The sequence below is a fragment of the Cydia amplana genome, chromosome 18 (assembly GCF_948474715.1).
Source record: "Cydia amplana chromosome 18, ilCydAmpl1.1, whole genome shotgun sequence".
NCBI classification, from domain to species: Eukaryota; Metazoa; Arthropoda; class Insecta; order Lepidoptera; family Tortricidae; genus Cydia; species Cydia amplana.
Genome location: NC_086086.1, coordinates 7,568,070 through 7,584,672, shown reverse-complemented (window position 1 = coordinate 7,584,672; position 16,603 = coordinate 7,568,070). Strand labels below are relative to the sequence as shown.

Genomic DNA, 16,603 nt, shown 5'->3' with positions numbered 1-16,603 from the left:
CTTGATTTTAAAGAAATATTTCAGATATTACCTATAGGTATTTATCAGGAGTATTCAGTACATTACATAGGTGATTTAACAGTATTCTAGCGGAGTTGATGGTGCCCTACCTGGTTGACGAAAAGGGCCCGGGTTTTACTAATATTTGTTCCCGAGTTATGGATGTTATCTATGTATTTTCATACGTATGTCGTGACCCAGTATTATTTTATTTAAAAACAACAAGAGGGTGATTGGTCGCGCACGGTATGGATTCAAAGATATTTTCTCTTACGAACGCTCTGGCCGTGGAAAGAGGTAAATATAGTAAGTATAGTAAGAGTAAGTATCAGAGCCCTCCACTTATTTGCCACCATTATCGCATAAAAAATAGTATTCAAGCCAATACGAACTAGCTTCGATTGTGTAGCCAAAGGAAACAATTTGAGGCAATTCAGCCAAACGTTAGCATCCGCCATCAGAAACCTTCCTCATTTTAAATGGCGAAATATTCTTTACAAAGTAAACAAATTGAACTTCCTTCGATTGATTGGCGAGGTCAAGGTCACGGCGGTTGTGACAATGACCAAGTTTAAAAAAAGTGGGACTTGATTGCATAAATATTGAACCGAGAATTAGCGAGGATAGCGACCCGACCCGTTCGTGACAAATTATGACAAGGGGCAGCTCTCTTTTGGTAATTAATTTGTGTCATTGTGCGGTATCGCATTTACGTTTAAAGATCCCAGATTTAGCAAATACGCCGCGAGTGGGAACTGGGAACGCATGTTTTCTGTACAATGCACGCTTTATGCGAGCCTTACATGATTTGCGCTAATTAAACGCGCAAGAGGCTCTGGTAGAGTAACCTTGGAGAGAGTCACGCCCAGTAGGAAAACCAAAAATGCGTTGGTATAACAACATCAAAAGAACAGCTGGATCAAAATGGGTACAAAGAGCACAAAATAGAACAAAATGGCAAAAATTAAAGAAGGCCTACATCTCAAGGATTAAAAAGGGCTAAAAAAGAGAAGAAGAAGCGCGCAATCTGAAGCAAACGTAGGTTCGCTAGATATAGACGAACTTTAACAGTTCAGACTTCGGACAATACGAGATCCCCAATAAGTATCACACAAAACTCATCTCTAGTAAGGTGATCCGTGACGCTTGAACAGTGTAACAGTTATGCGCAGGTAATATTTTGAGGCGCCACTTGATTGTCACCAGCCATTGTCCTAACTTACGGGGCCATCGGCAAAACGGATATTTATAGATTACAAACATGAACGAGAAAGGATAGTTATTTATATGGTATCATTGTGGCATCAGTTAGGACAAAAGGTTAAGCATGAAATTTACGAGCACCTAGCATAGAAGAATTCACAAAATAAATGTTATCAGTTAAAATACCTCACTGCACTGCACATGCGACACTTCCTGTGCTTTTAGCTGCTTAATCTTTTTTGACATTACATTTTGAACCTTTTCATCATACGACTAAGTATTTTTTTGGCATGTTTTGCGGAACCGAATTAGGTTTTACATCACGTTTGATGTGGTCGCTTGATTGCTATATCCATTCATTTGCAACTGATGGAATCAGTCTAAGCCCTAAGCTAACTTTGTATCGACTTGAACATAACAAAGTGAGAGAATGTCATTATAAAAGTCATATTCAGAAATTTTACATTGATGACATTGCCACACGGTCATTGCAAATGCCATGCAGACCAAGCTAGATCCAATTCTAAAGTGAAACAAAGAATTAACATTTTGCTATAATATCTAATGACCGCACCAATGTCGTAATTCGTAATACATGACGTAATTGCCTGATATTATATCATCATAAAACATCATAAATTTAAGAGATTATCATCAATGTAGCTGATAATGCAAGTAGATTTCATCTTGACTATCGCTTGTATATTATTCCTTACTAGCTAACTTTAATTCAGAAAGCTCTTTGACTTTGCATAGCTTGGTAGGTTTTTGAATAAATAACTTTATATTGCAGAGGTTGAATTATAAACTTGTACAATAAAATTAAACGTCAAATGCAATAATAGGTTTATAAAATTACCACTTCGATGTATTGCCCTCGAGGCTTCGGCCTCTGCCGTTTCCTGGCGGTCTAGCATGAGTTCATATTCCACACTTGAAGTCGCGCAAGATGTATGGACTCGCGCGCGAGAACGCAACTCATTGAATAATTTTACGGTTTAGATTTAGACTCACTTGTTTTAAGTCACTCGCGCGACATGTTTCGGAGAGCCTAGGTCTCCTGTTACTGCTGTTGCTGCACTGTTAGTGCTTGAGAAAGGAGTCCTAGGCTCTCCGAAACACGTCGCGCGAGTGACTTAAAACAAGTGAGTCTAACCCGTAAAATTATTCAATGTTAGTATGTCTCACAAGTCACAACAGTTTAAATTCGATTAACGCAACTCATGCTATTTTTTCTTGTTTGTATTTGCTGTTGTTTGTTTTTTTCTATTTACTGTTTTCCCGCTGTCGTCAGCAGTTGTCCTAGAACCTTGGCCCATTTACGCAACCCTCAGCGCGCGAGTCCAACATGCGCCTGACCGATTTCTACCTACACCCACCATCTTGCTGTGAATGACTCGTAACTCACATATCGAATGTCTGTATTATCTATCTGTTGCCAACTCTCTGAGTCATCAAGGTACACGCATCACTAATAGTGACCATCTGTGAACCTTATGTCGTAGCATTAAGGTTTAAATATGGTCAGTCAATGATGGCGCCGCACGGCTAGATCGTGGAACTCACTTCCGCTGTCGGTGTTTCCTGGCCTCTTGTCATTCGAGTAATTTATTTAGAAACATCACACGCAAACTATATTCTCCTAGTTCCTTAGTATGATGAATTATACTGACTCACGAATCTCAGCAGATAAATAATAACATCCCATACAATAAAATTTTAGCGAACGTTATTAGGCACACAGTTTTTATTTAATTACATATTTAATTACACAATCGGGTCTACCGCGATATAATTTAACACAGTTTTTAGTCTGACAATCTCTCTCAAACGCATCTCTTCTAAATTGGTAAGTGAGCCGGTATTCTACTACATATATGACACATCACAAGCTGCTTAAAGTCAACACTTACTAAAGAAGACCCTCCTGGTTTATTATGGCTACGTAGTGTTGATTCTCACATATGGCCTTATTTTATGGTAAAAGATTAAGCGTCCTCTACGTAAGTAAGTACGTACGTATGCTCTACACAGCGCAACTTAAATCGGACCATAAAGATTCTTGAGTCAATTGTCTTATGAACATTCTTAGGCCAAAATGGTAAAATACTGTAAGAGTCATTCATAGTTTAAAGCCGTCCCATAGAACCCAAATAACTGGCTTACTAAGGCTACATGGTATCGAATCTTACATACGGTCTTATTTTATGGGGTAATATTTTAACGCTCTCAAAGTATTTCGACTTAAAAAATAATTAGGTAAGGCCTTCGCTTAAGGGGGTCATGAGAATCCTTGACATACTTTTTAAGAGTCATTTAGCCAGAATTACAAAAACGGACTAAATCCTTTGAAAGCCACGTCTACCGTGTGCGACGCGTAATCATGAACCTTGTCGCATTGGTAGAAGGTTGATATTGGGTCCTGGCCGCGCGCGTCAGTTGATGTCTTTGGCGGTCAAAGGGTTAAAGTTATTGTAAAAGCACTTACCTCTCCAAGATTGACGAAGCCATGGTCCCTGGCCACGGCGTCGGCGGCGGCGGGCCCCCCGGGCACGTGCACCGCCCAGGTCGGGGTGTAGTGCGCCGCCGCGCCCACCACCCACAGAGATAGCACCAGCACGCACCACATAGCACTTATCTAGTACTTATCAGCATGGCACACACAGAGTTTAAGTTTATAGAAGGTATTCAAGCTGTAAAGAAAGGAGGGAGATCAAACATGTGCGATAATCTCAGGTTAAAGGTATTGGCCGGTTGTCAAAACAACGCACAAAATCGCACAGCGTTAAAATTGCTTTTCGTAAGCTGGGCAGTTTTTATCGAAGTTTCTTTATATTTGTGTCGCATTTATTTTCAAACAAATAGGAATGTCAAATGTTATTTTAACGCTATGGGAATTACCCGCTTCTAATTGACAGTCGTATTGACAATCGACAGGAACCTATTTATTACTTGAGAATCAAATATGTGGTTCTACACAGAGATGTGACTTATTTGAAATACTTGTATTTAAAATGCAAATACTAAATGCAAAATACCTATTTTGTATTTTATATTTAAATACCTTTTGAAGAAAACTATTTTGTATTTTATTTGAAATAGTTTTTGGGACCTATTTTCTATTTTCAAAATACAAAATACTTTATAGTAGGTAATGTAGGTAGGAGTTACAATCTCTTCTGATGTTACAATCCTGGCAACTCTCTCATACTGTTGAATCTGTTTAGTAACGTCGCACATGACCACAAGCGTAGCGAGTGGTTAAAAAAGTGGAATCTTGAGTGTTGCGAGGGTTTCAAGGTACGAGAGGAGAACAAACTTTTCTGCCCTGATGAAACTTTTCTGCACAAACGAGACGTTTTCATCACACTAACGAGAGGCATTATACTAGCTGTAAAACATTACAAATCTAAATTAATGCTTTTAAAAATTGTCCGTTATAAACCATCATCCATCCATCCTTCCGGTTAATGTGAGCAAACAACTAGAAATTTGCACTTTAGATAGACACACTGTTTTCAAAGAATGAAGAGAGTCTTTTCAATTCGGATATTCTGAGTAATACTTTTTAATTCAGACTAGGTATTCACTATTCAGAGCAGGGATGTTGCGGATGCAGATTTTTTGACATCCGCGGATGCGGATGCGGATATTCAAAGGCTCACATCCGCGGATGCGGATGTCAAGATTAGGTACTTAGAAAACGTCAAATATTACATTTTTAGTATAAATAATAATAATAATAATTTGAGCCTATATACGTCCCACTGCTGGGCACAGGCCTCCTCTCATGCGCGAGAGGGCTTGGGCTATAGTCCCCACGCTAGCCCAATGCGGATTGGGGACTTTACATACACCTTTGAATTTCTTCGCAGATGTATGCAGGTTTCCTCACGATGTTTTCCTTCACCGACAAGCTAGTCGTAAATATCAAATGATATTTCGTACATAAGTTCCGAAAAACTCATTGGTACGAGCCAGGATTTGAACCCGCGACCTCCGGATTGAAAGTCGGACGTCATATCCACTCGGCCACCACTGCTTTGCTGCTTATTTTTAGTATATTTTTATTAAAAAAAAACGAAACTTTTAGTATATGAGCAAGAATATAGGTGCGTTATATTTAATAAACAGTAACTTCGCCGACTTTTCTGGATCTAGACGATTTCGTTATAGGTAATGACGAAATTACCTAGCACTTACGCCGCCGCTAAGACGTTCCTGTACCGACTTGTTCGACATCCGCATCCGCATAAGCTCCGCATCGATTTTATGCGGATGCGGATGCGGATGTTGAAAATAATGCGGAAGTTCCGCGGATGCGGATGTTCGCAACATCCCTGATTCAGAGTACCTTTTATCGCAAAGTATTTGTATTTTTAAAAAGTATTTTGAAAATACCTATTTTGTATTTTGTATTTGAAATACAAATTCAAAAACTATTTTGTATTTTGCATTTGAAATAGTATATCAAGGAAGTATTTGTATTTTGTATTTAAATACTTTTTATAAAGTATTTTTCACATCTCTGGTTCTACATGCACACTCGCGTATTTGACCTTTAAATCAGAGAATTGGATAAAACTTTGTTGTTTGCTGGATTCTATCGCTTTAAGAATATTGACGAAAGTTTGCCACAAGGGAACTAATTTACGAGTTATATCTTCAGCGGCAATAAACTTGCGTAACTCAAGACACATAATATTAGTTTGCGTGCGGCAAATACTCGCCTATGCTCGGAAAGTGACAGACACAACACAGTCGCGCTTATCGCATGATAACGGCAAGATAAGCTGTCGGCGCGTCTGACGATATTAAAAGAACATGACGACTGCATTATTTATCGTTTATCATGTGATTAGACCACGCTCGTGCAAAACGATGAAGAACAAACAGTCAATAACGTCGGCGTGAAAGGGAACTAAAATCTTGGTCCTTCCCTAACAATGACAGTGGCGACTTGCTTAACATGCCATTAAAATATCCGTGCCAATACGCAAAGAAATAAGGGCATTTAAAACCATCAATTAAGATTTTACGATCATTATTGATGTGAATTCCGCGGGTTTTAATGCGATGTGGAAACACAAATAAGATTTACGGCTTTCCACGATTCAGACATTCCTTCATTAAGGGCGCCATTACAAAATCAGCGCAAAGATGCAATTTGTCTTAATCTAAAATATATGCCTTCCATTTGTAGATACCCGTTAAATCGACTTGTTTAAGTTAGTACCTCATCTTCTCATATTAAAGAAAAAACTTACTTTATCTTATTAACTTTATAATGATGGATTTCCCTAAACATGTTTTAAAACCGCGCGATGCCCTAATTTGGACACTTTAATTTGTCGTCTCGGCAAAATGTCTACTGCCAAGATAGTAGCTTTTATATTTAAAATACTTGAATAATGGAAAGCTACGTTTTCATTTTACGTCTTAAAGATTAAGATAATTAATAGTTATTTCATATTTGTACAACAAGAGATCAAAGTTTGATATTTCTTCGAGTGCTTATTTTGAGTCCCGTGCAAGCGAAAGATTCTATAATATTTAGAATTTTGAGCGTAGTAAGAGACTCAAAAGCGCACGAGATGTAAATAACTTTGATCTCGTGTAGTACACAACATTTTTAACCTCAGCAGTGAGAACATATTAGAGAACCCGAAAAATGTATTCCTTCTTCATCACTTACCTCTATTCACTCATGTTTTCTTAAGATATACCAACAATTAAATTTTCACCTCAGCAGCTCGAACAAGGGTACTTTGCTACTTAAAAACAGTGAGCAAAATCGCATTTTGCTCACTGAGTGAGACAAAATGAGCAAAATGCGATTTTGCTCACTGTTTTTAAGTAGCAAAGTACCCTTGTTCGAGCTGCTGAGGTGAAAACGTATTTTTCCTCCACGAAAAAGCTTGGAAAGCAGTGTCAATATTTGCTACTACACTTTTTATATTATCATTATCACTACTAATTTTGCCGTGTTATTTACGAGTAGGTAATACACTTCGCCATGCATATTTGACAAATTCTTATGGGTATGTGTTTATTATGAAAACTAAAGAACAACCGATGATATTTTATCATGATAAATAGATGATAAAATAGTTTAATATGAAAACTATGGAATAGTATGGAAACAATCGATCGCATGTAATAGTCTTATTTCATGTTATTTTTAGGGTTCCGTACCCAAAGGGTAAAAACGGGACGGGACTAAGACTCCGCTGTCCGTCCGTCCGTCCGTCTGTCACCAGGCTGTATCTCACGAACCGTGATAGCTAGACAGTTGAAATTTTCACAGATGATGTATTTCTGTTGCCGCTATAACAACAAATACTAAAAACAGATTAAATAAAGATTTAAGTGGGGCTCCCATACAACTAACGTGATTTTTGACCGACGTTAAGCAACGTCGGGCGGGGTCAGTACTTGGATGGGTGACCGTTTTTTTTTGGTTGTTTTTTTTGCTTGTTTTACTCTATTTTTTGTTGATGGTGCGGAACCCTCCATGCGCGAGTCCGACTCGCACTTGGCCGGTTTTTTTAATAAAGTTGTACGTTTTAACATTATTTTTTATGTCTGTTGCGTTATTATTTCACATACATGGGTCAGCATGCCTGAAATAAACTACCTATTATTTAATTTAATTTAAATATCATTGCAATAAATGTCAAATATCAAAATGAATGAAGCTTTAAAACCCGATAACGTCAAATAATTTCGCTGATTTATTGCCATTTGGTTATAATAACATTACGAAGCCTTGATTTACTTCTAACATTTCGATTAGGCCTTACATCGTAACAAGCGTCACTAGTGAGGTGCGTTCTCCAAAAAACTACACATTTTTTTATCGACCCCGTCCCGCTAATTGACCTAATTCCAATGCAAAATGCATCTAAGTTTACCATCGATCGACTGTGACCTAGAAAAATCAGCAAATATTTCGCGAGCTTGCCAATATCGACAACAGTCTAAATAATTGGGTCAAGTATCCGCCGAGGACTGCGAACACCACTTGGCAACCCCAGTACTATTAATCACATCCATCGATGCGCCACTCATAACCTGACCCTTAACTGACCACCGGAGGGCCTTATATCTATACAAATAAGGTTCAAGAAACGTCAGCTAACAGTGAAGATGGTGCTTTCAAAAGCATCGATAACTCACAACGAGTGTTGGTAGGAACTCGAGACTTTGGAGTCTAAATATGAAGATCTCAATTAGTTTTTACGAGTCTCTGCATTAAAAAAACATCCAAAAGTCCCGAGTCGAGTTCTTGAGTCTTTATTAAACGAAACTCAAAGAGACTCAAACCTCCGAATAAGGCCCCGTCAACATTTTTGTAGGTTTTTATCCTAAATACTAGTAGCAGTAAAGAAAAGAATCGGTATTGTATGATGTACCTAACCCATAAATTTTACATAACGCCGAGACATTTTTTCTAAGAGTGTTCTCTTAAAATGTCTACAAAAAACTTGGGTCTCGAACAAGTTGAAACAAACTCGAGTTTCAACAGTCGAGTCTTAAAGCAGAGGACTCGAAGGACTCGAGTCTTTACAGCGAACTAAGATGCAGCCTTTTCTGGCTAAATATGCAAATCATTTTGCATGATTCGTCTGAAATTTAGCTGTTTGTATGACTTTTGTGTGCCAAGATTAGCAAAGGATGGTCCGTCCCAGTTATTTTATTACTGGCTTTGAGTTAAACATCAAGTTTTAAAGTGCAAATGGTTAGAGTGAAGTATTTCAACTCCGCTGCGAACTAATTGGTTGTTATTGCATACGAAAAAAAAACAATATCGATATTTTATTTTAAACAAGTAACTGGAAATTCATCGACTTATTTTAAACGTAGGCCAAGATATACATCATTATGCCTTACAGTTCATACCTATCCCAAATATTTGTGCTTAGGTAGTTGTATTTTTCGCTCTTAAAAAATGGTCTACTCACTACCAAATTGGTCCTTAACTAGTATTTATATAAAGGTAAGTAACTAAATACTAGTACTTTCTATACTTACAAAATGTTGCCTTGAAAGTCGAGCCCCACAGATAGTTTGCACTTTGCGGTTAGATATATGCAGAGAAGTTGCGATAAGTTCTGGTACCACGTGCAGTTAAGTTCAGTCGAGAAATCATAAATATGTATACTCGTTTTCACCTTACGCCGTCGGAATTAGGTGTATACATTTTTATGACTGTGTAGTGTAGCTCATGCAAGTCATGACTGCGACAATAGAAAACAACGAGAAGGGAAATGCAATGTAGTTATTTCTACAACTCGGTAAAATAAAGAGGTTACTAAATGTTAGCGATTATTTTTAGGTATGCGAAGTTCAACTAGTGATTTCCTCAGAATATCAAATTTATCGATATTTTTAAGTAAAAGTATTCATTGGATCAAATAGATGTGTTTTCTAATGTTTTACTGACACCATCGACGATACTGTTAATTGAGCATTCATAAGCCATACTGTAACGACAGAAGGTCTACAAATGGTCAGCTAAAGGCTTGTCAGGACTACTTTTTGCGCGCATTTTTTGCATCATGTAATTATTTTTATTTCAATTAGTCTCGCCGAGCGGAAAAGACTGTCATGCGTTTAGGTACGTCGGCGTCTTATTTATACGCAAAGGAAAAAACCGTTATCTTTTTAACAGACCTTTAGAAGCTTGGCTTCTGAAGGTTATCTTCTTATCTCTTTCCTGGGTTTTCTGATACGATGGACATTTCTTGGTTAAGTCGGCCAACAATATGTATGCAAGCTAATAGTTTTGTTGAGTGTATATGTAAGTTTTCCTGGCTTCCATCTTTCCTGCTTCTGTCTACTTTCACTTCCATTGTGGTATAGAAAGATAGAAATATAGGTACACATACAAAATTTTCATTGTTATACGACTTAAATAATTATATGCACATCGCATATTTATATTAGGTACTACCGTTGGGAAGTCCCTAGGAAGATTTATTCGCGCCACTAAAATTTGTATTTCTAATTATATGTTTACTAATGCTGGGTTTACATAAGCTTAGTGACTAATGTTATGTACATACTTACTTTCTGTTTAGCAAATAAGTAAACTTAGATGTTGGTGCTCCGTATCGTATGAATGGTACTGTTAGTGCAAGTGACTAGAAGTATGTATAATAAGATAAGCATCTACATATAAAAGAGAGCCTAATTGCCCACATCGAAAAATCTAAAATCGTTATCTGCCTCTCTATCGCTCTTACATATTCGGGTGACAAAGAGGCAGATATCGTTTTTCTATTTATCGATGTTGGTGGTAGACCCTCTGTTATCGACTAACGTTAATAACTATCTTGTCGCTTGTCAAGTGGCGTCAACAGTTAGTGAAGTGATACGGCAACGGATCTCTTACTAATCATTTACAGTATCACTCATATCCAATATAATGTAAACAACTAGGTACTTTTCACTTGTAACTGTGCAGGCAATTACTTTAAAATTGGTTCCAATTAATGTAAACGTGGCAATAAAATGAGTAAATAGGTAAGTGCTGCGCTATCGATTATTTGTTTACCAACGCCCGCTGGTAGGTAATAGCCTAGTTTCCTAATGACTTGGTTACAGTTACAAAGTGAACAGCAAGTCAATTTGTCGGCGACTTGATGTCATAGTTTTTATTATGTGCCTACACAATAACCCACACGCAGACATAAACAAATTATTTGCGAGCAATATACATCACCGTTAACATCTGGGCACGGAAACATTACAAACTTCTGGCATTAGGTAGGATTTGGAGTTCTAGTAACCAGCTTTGATACCTGATGCTAAATGATGAGCTAAATATACCTATTTCATTGTATCGTTGAAGTACGTATCTACTGATGCTTTCTAGCTATAAACCTGTAGGTACAGTTGTAGTTAGATTCAATATTTGTTCGTTGTTCAACTAGGTATTTTATATGATCCTACAAGACGTGATCGTTTAAAGTTTCAAAGTATAAATACCTACTTTTAGGTGTATAGGTAAATTATAGACGCTCGCTTTTCATAAAAGGTAAGAAAAAAAACACAAGAAGGAAATTTTCCGCTCGTGTAAATCTCTCTTTTTAGAATTTCATCGACCTTTTCAGAATCATTTTCACGCATTGAGCCAATTAAATAGGTATTATTCATTACTAGGAATACTAGGTACGTAGTAATTATATAACTCAATGTTTTCAAGAAAGTAGGTACTTATTTCCAAATATTGCGTTACATCCTCCTTACTCCCGATGTCCTTTTAAAGGAACAAAATCAAATCGCTATCGAGAACTACCTATGATGGAATAAAAAAAGGTTCCAAATTCAAAACTGCAAAAATGAATCTGGATATTTCTTTTGGAACCTAATATAGCTAGAACCTAATATACACGAAGATTGTATTAATATCGAAATGTCATTGTCCTTGTTTGAAACTCGTAAGTATTACTTTAATCATTTTTAACAATATATGAAACTAAATTATTTAAAAAAATGTGTTACCTTACTCACAGGTATAATATATAATTGTTGGAAATGTTATGTAAAAAACATTTATCCACAGTCGATAAAACAACGTTCTCTCACTACGAAATTTCATTTTTTGCTGACAATTCTTTTGGGTATTTTAATTGAGTACATTTACAAATTGTAGTCTAAATTAAAGACAACCAATTTATTACTAAATAATTATTTAGGTCCAATTTTTTGCAGAGTCCATCCGGATTTTTAGAAAAAAGTAAATTATTTAAATTATTTTTGAATCAATAATGGCAACATTGTGTACTTTTTAGGGTTCCGTAGCCAAATGGCAAAAAACGGAACCCTTATAGATTCGTCATGTCTGTCTGTCTGTCCGTCTGTCCGTCTGTCTGTCCGTCCGTATGTCACAGCCACTTTTCTCCGAAACTATAAGAACTATACTGTTAAAACTTGGTAAGTAGATGTATTCTGTGAACCGCATTAAGATTTTCACACAAAAATAGAAAAAAAACAATAAATTTTTGGGGTTCCCCATACTTCGAACTGAAACTCAAAAATTTTTTTTTCATCAAACCCATACGTGTGGGGTATCTATGGATTTATTATTGGGGTTTTGTGGGCCTTTGAGTGTCGCTTCGACCAAGCTATGATCTATTGTGACAGCCCTTTAAAGTTCACTACTGATGCCCGTTGAATCCAGGAAGCTCCAGATTCTTTGGGCCGTAATGCTCTGTACCTCATAGGGTTCCAGTATGTGTCGCCCTAGGTAGGTACTTCTTTTGGACATTAGTGGTCCGCAGGAACAGAGAATGTGCATAGCAGTCTCCTCTGACTCCTGACAGAACCTGCATGTCGCATCTTGTTTTTTCCCTATTCGGAACATGTGTTTGTTCAACTTGCAGTGTCCAGTCAAAATTCTAGTCACCGCGCAAGTTTTGTGTCTTTTGAGCCCTAGAAGCTCCTTAGCAGTTTTGCTGTTGAACCCTTTGATTAGAGCTTTCGAGTGTTCTTGTCCTCTGACGAACTTCCACCAATCGATTGCTCTCGCTTTTTCCATGTTGTTGAGCAGAGAATATGCGTCCCGTTTTGTGATTCCACAAAACGGTTCTGGGCCGACCAGGGGTGTGTCTGCGCCCTTCCTAGCAAGTTCATCCGCTTCTTCGTTTCCGTTAATGTCGGAGTGCCCTGGTACCCATAAATAATAATAATCTATGGATAGGTCTTTAAAAATGATATTGAGGTTTCTAATATCATTTTTTTCTAAACTGAATAGTTTGCGCGAGAGACACTTCCAAAGTGGTAAAATGTGTGTCCCCCCCCCCCTGTAACTTCTAAAATAAGAGAATGATAAAACTAAAAAAAATATATGATGTACATTACCATGTAAACTTCCACCGAAAATTGGTTTGAACGAGATCTAGCAAGTAGTTTTTTTTTAATACGTCATAAATCGCCTAAATACGGAACCCTTCATGGGCGAGTCCGACTCGCACTTGGCCGCTTTTTTGTAATTGTTTCATAACTCTAAATAAATCAGGCTTTCATATGAGTACCTATTTCAATTTTCAACCGTCAATATCAATAGTGCAATAGTGTCGATAACACGTCCATGTCCGTGAAGGTACATTGAACTTAATAATTTATTATCTCTATCTGACTATTCTAACTATATCTCAAGATTAGAGGTAGTAGAGTAGGTATATATGTCTGTATATTATGTACATTGTAGTGTAAGTACCTACATATGTATGTTTACGTCAACATAGCATTCGTAATAAAAAAAACACTATTAATAACCAAGCATTGCATTTTGCAGAACCTAAATTACGATATTTTATAAAATATACTGACTAGTAAACACAGTACGAGTATGTGAATTAGAATAAGGTAAAACACATAGGTACCTATCACAGAATACAATTAACTAGAGATAATTTACTATTAAGAAAACTTGTTTATTTATAAACGATTGATAACAGCCTGATAAGGTCGCGTGTCTTAAGTGTTCATTTAATTAATAAACCATTTATTATAAACGGTGGTTTGAAAAACGCGATTCAATGCCCTCTGGTAACCCAGTAAAAAAATTGCAGTCTTTTAAAATAACCCCGAAGTAGATCACATCAGACAAACGTTTTGCGTTTACAGTTATGTTTAGTGCAATTTTGCTCAGAAAAACATCACTTACCGAAATGACGTTTACGTTTTTAAAAGCCAATCTTATCTGCGTTTCGTCGCTATGTAAACATAATGTTTGTTACGATTTCGCTAGCGGATGGGCTATGGAATTCGATGGGAAGGACCAAGATTCCGTGGCACTTAGACAATAGTCGGTGAGAGCGCAGAGCGTTAACCTCTCGCATCCCTCGTTAAAATCGCACTCCTCCTTAAAGATGGGTAAATCCTCACGTTAAAATAGAGCTTTCCACTGTACACTGTCACTGTGGTTCATTATTTTGCACAACTGTCAAGCGACGCGTGAATTGGGCTGCGAGCGGGAGCGACACGACCGCCGCGCACGACACGTGATGCTGACTGGCTTGTGATCTCGGTCGCTCACCGCGATTGGTTCGGCGAGACGGCGCGGTGTTGCCATTTACCTCGAAAATTCGCGATTTCCGAAATTTTTTTAGTTTATTTTTTATTTTTTGTGGGATAGAAAAATTATTGCTTTGTAACAATGATTTTACTAGACAACAATGTGTAATAATACCAAAGCTTAAAAGTTATTAGACTGTAATCCTGTTATCCTGGATTGAAATGTTTAATAAATCCAATGTTTTAGTAGGTTTGACCAATACAAAAAAATTAAGTAGGAATGTTTTGTCAAGAAAGAGAAGTTCCTAAACTGTTCGTGGAAAATGTGTGATAAAATAAATTAATAGGTACTTAATGTAAACCTGTGTTTGCAACCTATAAGTTGCGATCCTGTGGGTCTTGTCGGTAACGAAGGATGTATCACTTTAAAATGCTTTTATGTCTGAATAAATGTGTATTACCTATAAATGTTAAGATTTAGAAAATTCGATAAGCCTCCAGGAGCCCGTTTCTTAAAAGCTAGTAACTTGTAATACAAGCGGATGTCACTTTTTGACAGCTTTTGTTAGAAAGGGAGTTCCACTTGTATTACAAGTTACAAGCTTTTAAGAAACGGCCCCAGGTCTAGGATTTACTACTAACGAGTGTGCCGACGTCTTAACGAGCCGAAATTAGCCTAATCAAGTAATCACAATCAGGCAACCTAATTACCTGGCAACGTAAAACAACGACTCTCCGAAAAGGTCAACCTAGTTTAATAAAGAAAATAGACAGGGACAGAGATAAAAGGGCATTTATTTTATTTATTAGTATATGAAAATCTTCTTCTAACCTTTTTTCTTGGCAAATTTAAAATAAATTGCGAGTTCAAGCCTCGATTGCGCCTTTTAGTTAAAAAAAATACACAAGGGGTCGTAAATTTTGTAACATACATACATTGTCAAGAAAAGCGTTAAATCTGTAGGGGTACCTTGACATAGTACCAGACATACCTAGAAACCTAGATATATGTTACGCAAATGTCCATGCCCAGTTTCGTGTAATTTAAGCATGTTGTTTTAAAATGAGAGCGTATAAGTACCTCTATCTATTGTATGGAAGTGGCATTTTGGCGGCGGATTCGTGTAACTCTTAACTTTCGCAGAAAATAGTGACCACGGACATCTTCTTCCTCGCGTTATCCCGGCATTTGCCACGGCTCATGGGAGCCTGGGGTCCGCTTGACAACTAATCCCAAGAATTGACGTAGGCTCTAGTTTTTACGAAAGCGACTGCCATTTTACCTTCCAACCCAGAAGGGAAACTAGACCTTATTGGGATTAATCCGGTTTCCTCACGATGTTTTCCTTCACCGAAAAGCAACTGGTAAATATCGAATGATATTTCGTACATAAGTTCCGAAAAACTCATTGGTACGAGCCGGGGTTTGAACCCGCGACCTCCGTATTGAAAGTCGCACGCTCTTAATACCGCTAGGCCACCAGCGCTTCCACCACGCTTTGACCACGGACATCGATGTTAATTAAAACAATTGGTGTATTTTATTGCGTCCCTGTCATCCGACTAATTCAAGAGTGATAGAGCTGATCGTTATTGATTAGATATACGTACCTACTTACATTTCGATTTTCGGTAGCCGTCTTTGTAACTATGAAATGATATCATGTACTTATAGTGGGTACATCTTCTGTGTAATACCTATACTAGTAATATCCAATATCGATACTTCGACGTAAATAATCGACAAAGCAATTTTATGTTTGCGAAATAATTCCCAAACTTCTACCCCGACTGAAATGGATAAAGGTACAATGAACGATGAAGGGCAAACTCCATGTGAAAGTCAAATCATGTATTGGGTTTTACATTACGTATACATAATGTAAAATGTATACATATTACGTACGTACTGGATATAAATGAAAATCTCACACTTACAAATATAGGTATGTATTTATTCCGCAGTAAGCTCAGTTTATGTGGGTATGAGCTAGATGACGATATTATATAAGGATAATATATATAGAGGCTATAGAGCAATACTCAAGTAGGTACTATGAAAACGTTTATACCTCCTTTAAAGTATAATTTATCTGATAATACTCTTTTATTACATTTCCCGGGGCTCAAACTCTCCACACCAATTTTCATCTAAATCGGGACTCTTGCAGCTCGAAAGTTTTTAAACAATTTTGAACAATAATTAGGTTTTATCTCATTTATTTAAACTTTATCGGCTGATTGTTCCGAGCACCACACATTACCTACAATTATGCCACGCCACGTTTGTCCGCCATGTTATTGCTGCACTTGGTAATTAAACTAATTATTCTCGCACTAGTGCATTGGGACCCAGATTCGATCGCTAACCGAC

The 16,603-nt window shown here is 37.3% G+C and overlaps 1 protein-coding gene across 4 annotated transcripts in view; it reads right to left on the bottom strand.

The window, feature by feature from the left end:
• The window catches only part of LOC134656393 (furin-like protease 1), a 357,707-nt gene extending 343,490 nt beyond the window's left edge, over positions 1-14,217 (bottom strand). For all 4 annotated transcript variants that reach the window (XR_010097514.1, XM_063511914.1, XM_063511915.1 and 1 more), the window contains exons 1-2: positions 14,101-14,217; positions 3,692-3,896 (exon numbers count right to left, since the gene is read on the bottom strand). Coding sequence is in view for 3 of the 4 variants with exons in the window: in XM_063511914.1 (XP_063367984.1) it covers positions 3,692-3,832 (141 nt within the window). In the remaining variant the exon portion in view is untranslated. The remainder of the gene's footprint in view (positions 1-3,691; positions 3,897-14,100) is intronic.
• Between the last annotated feature and the right edge of the window lie 2,386 nt (positions 14,218-16,603).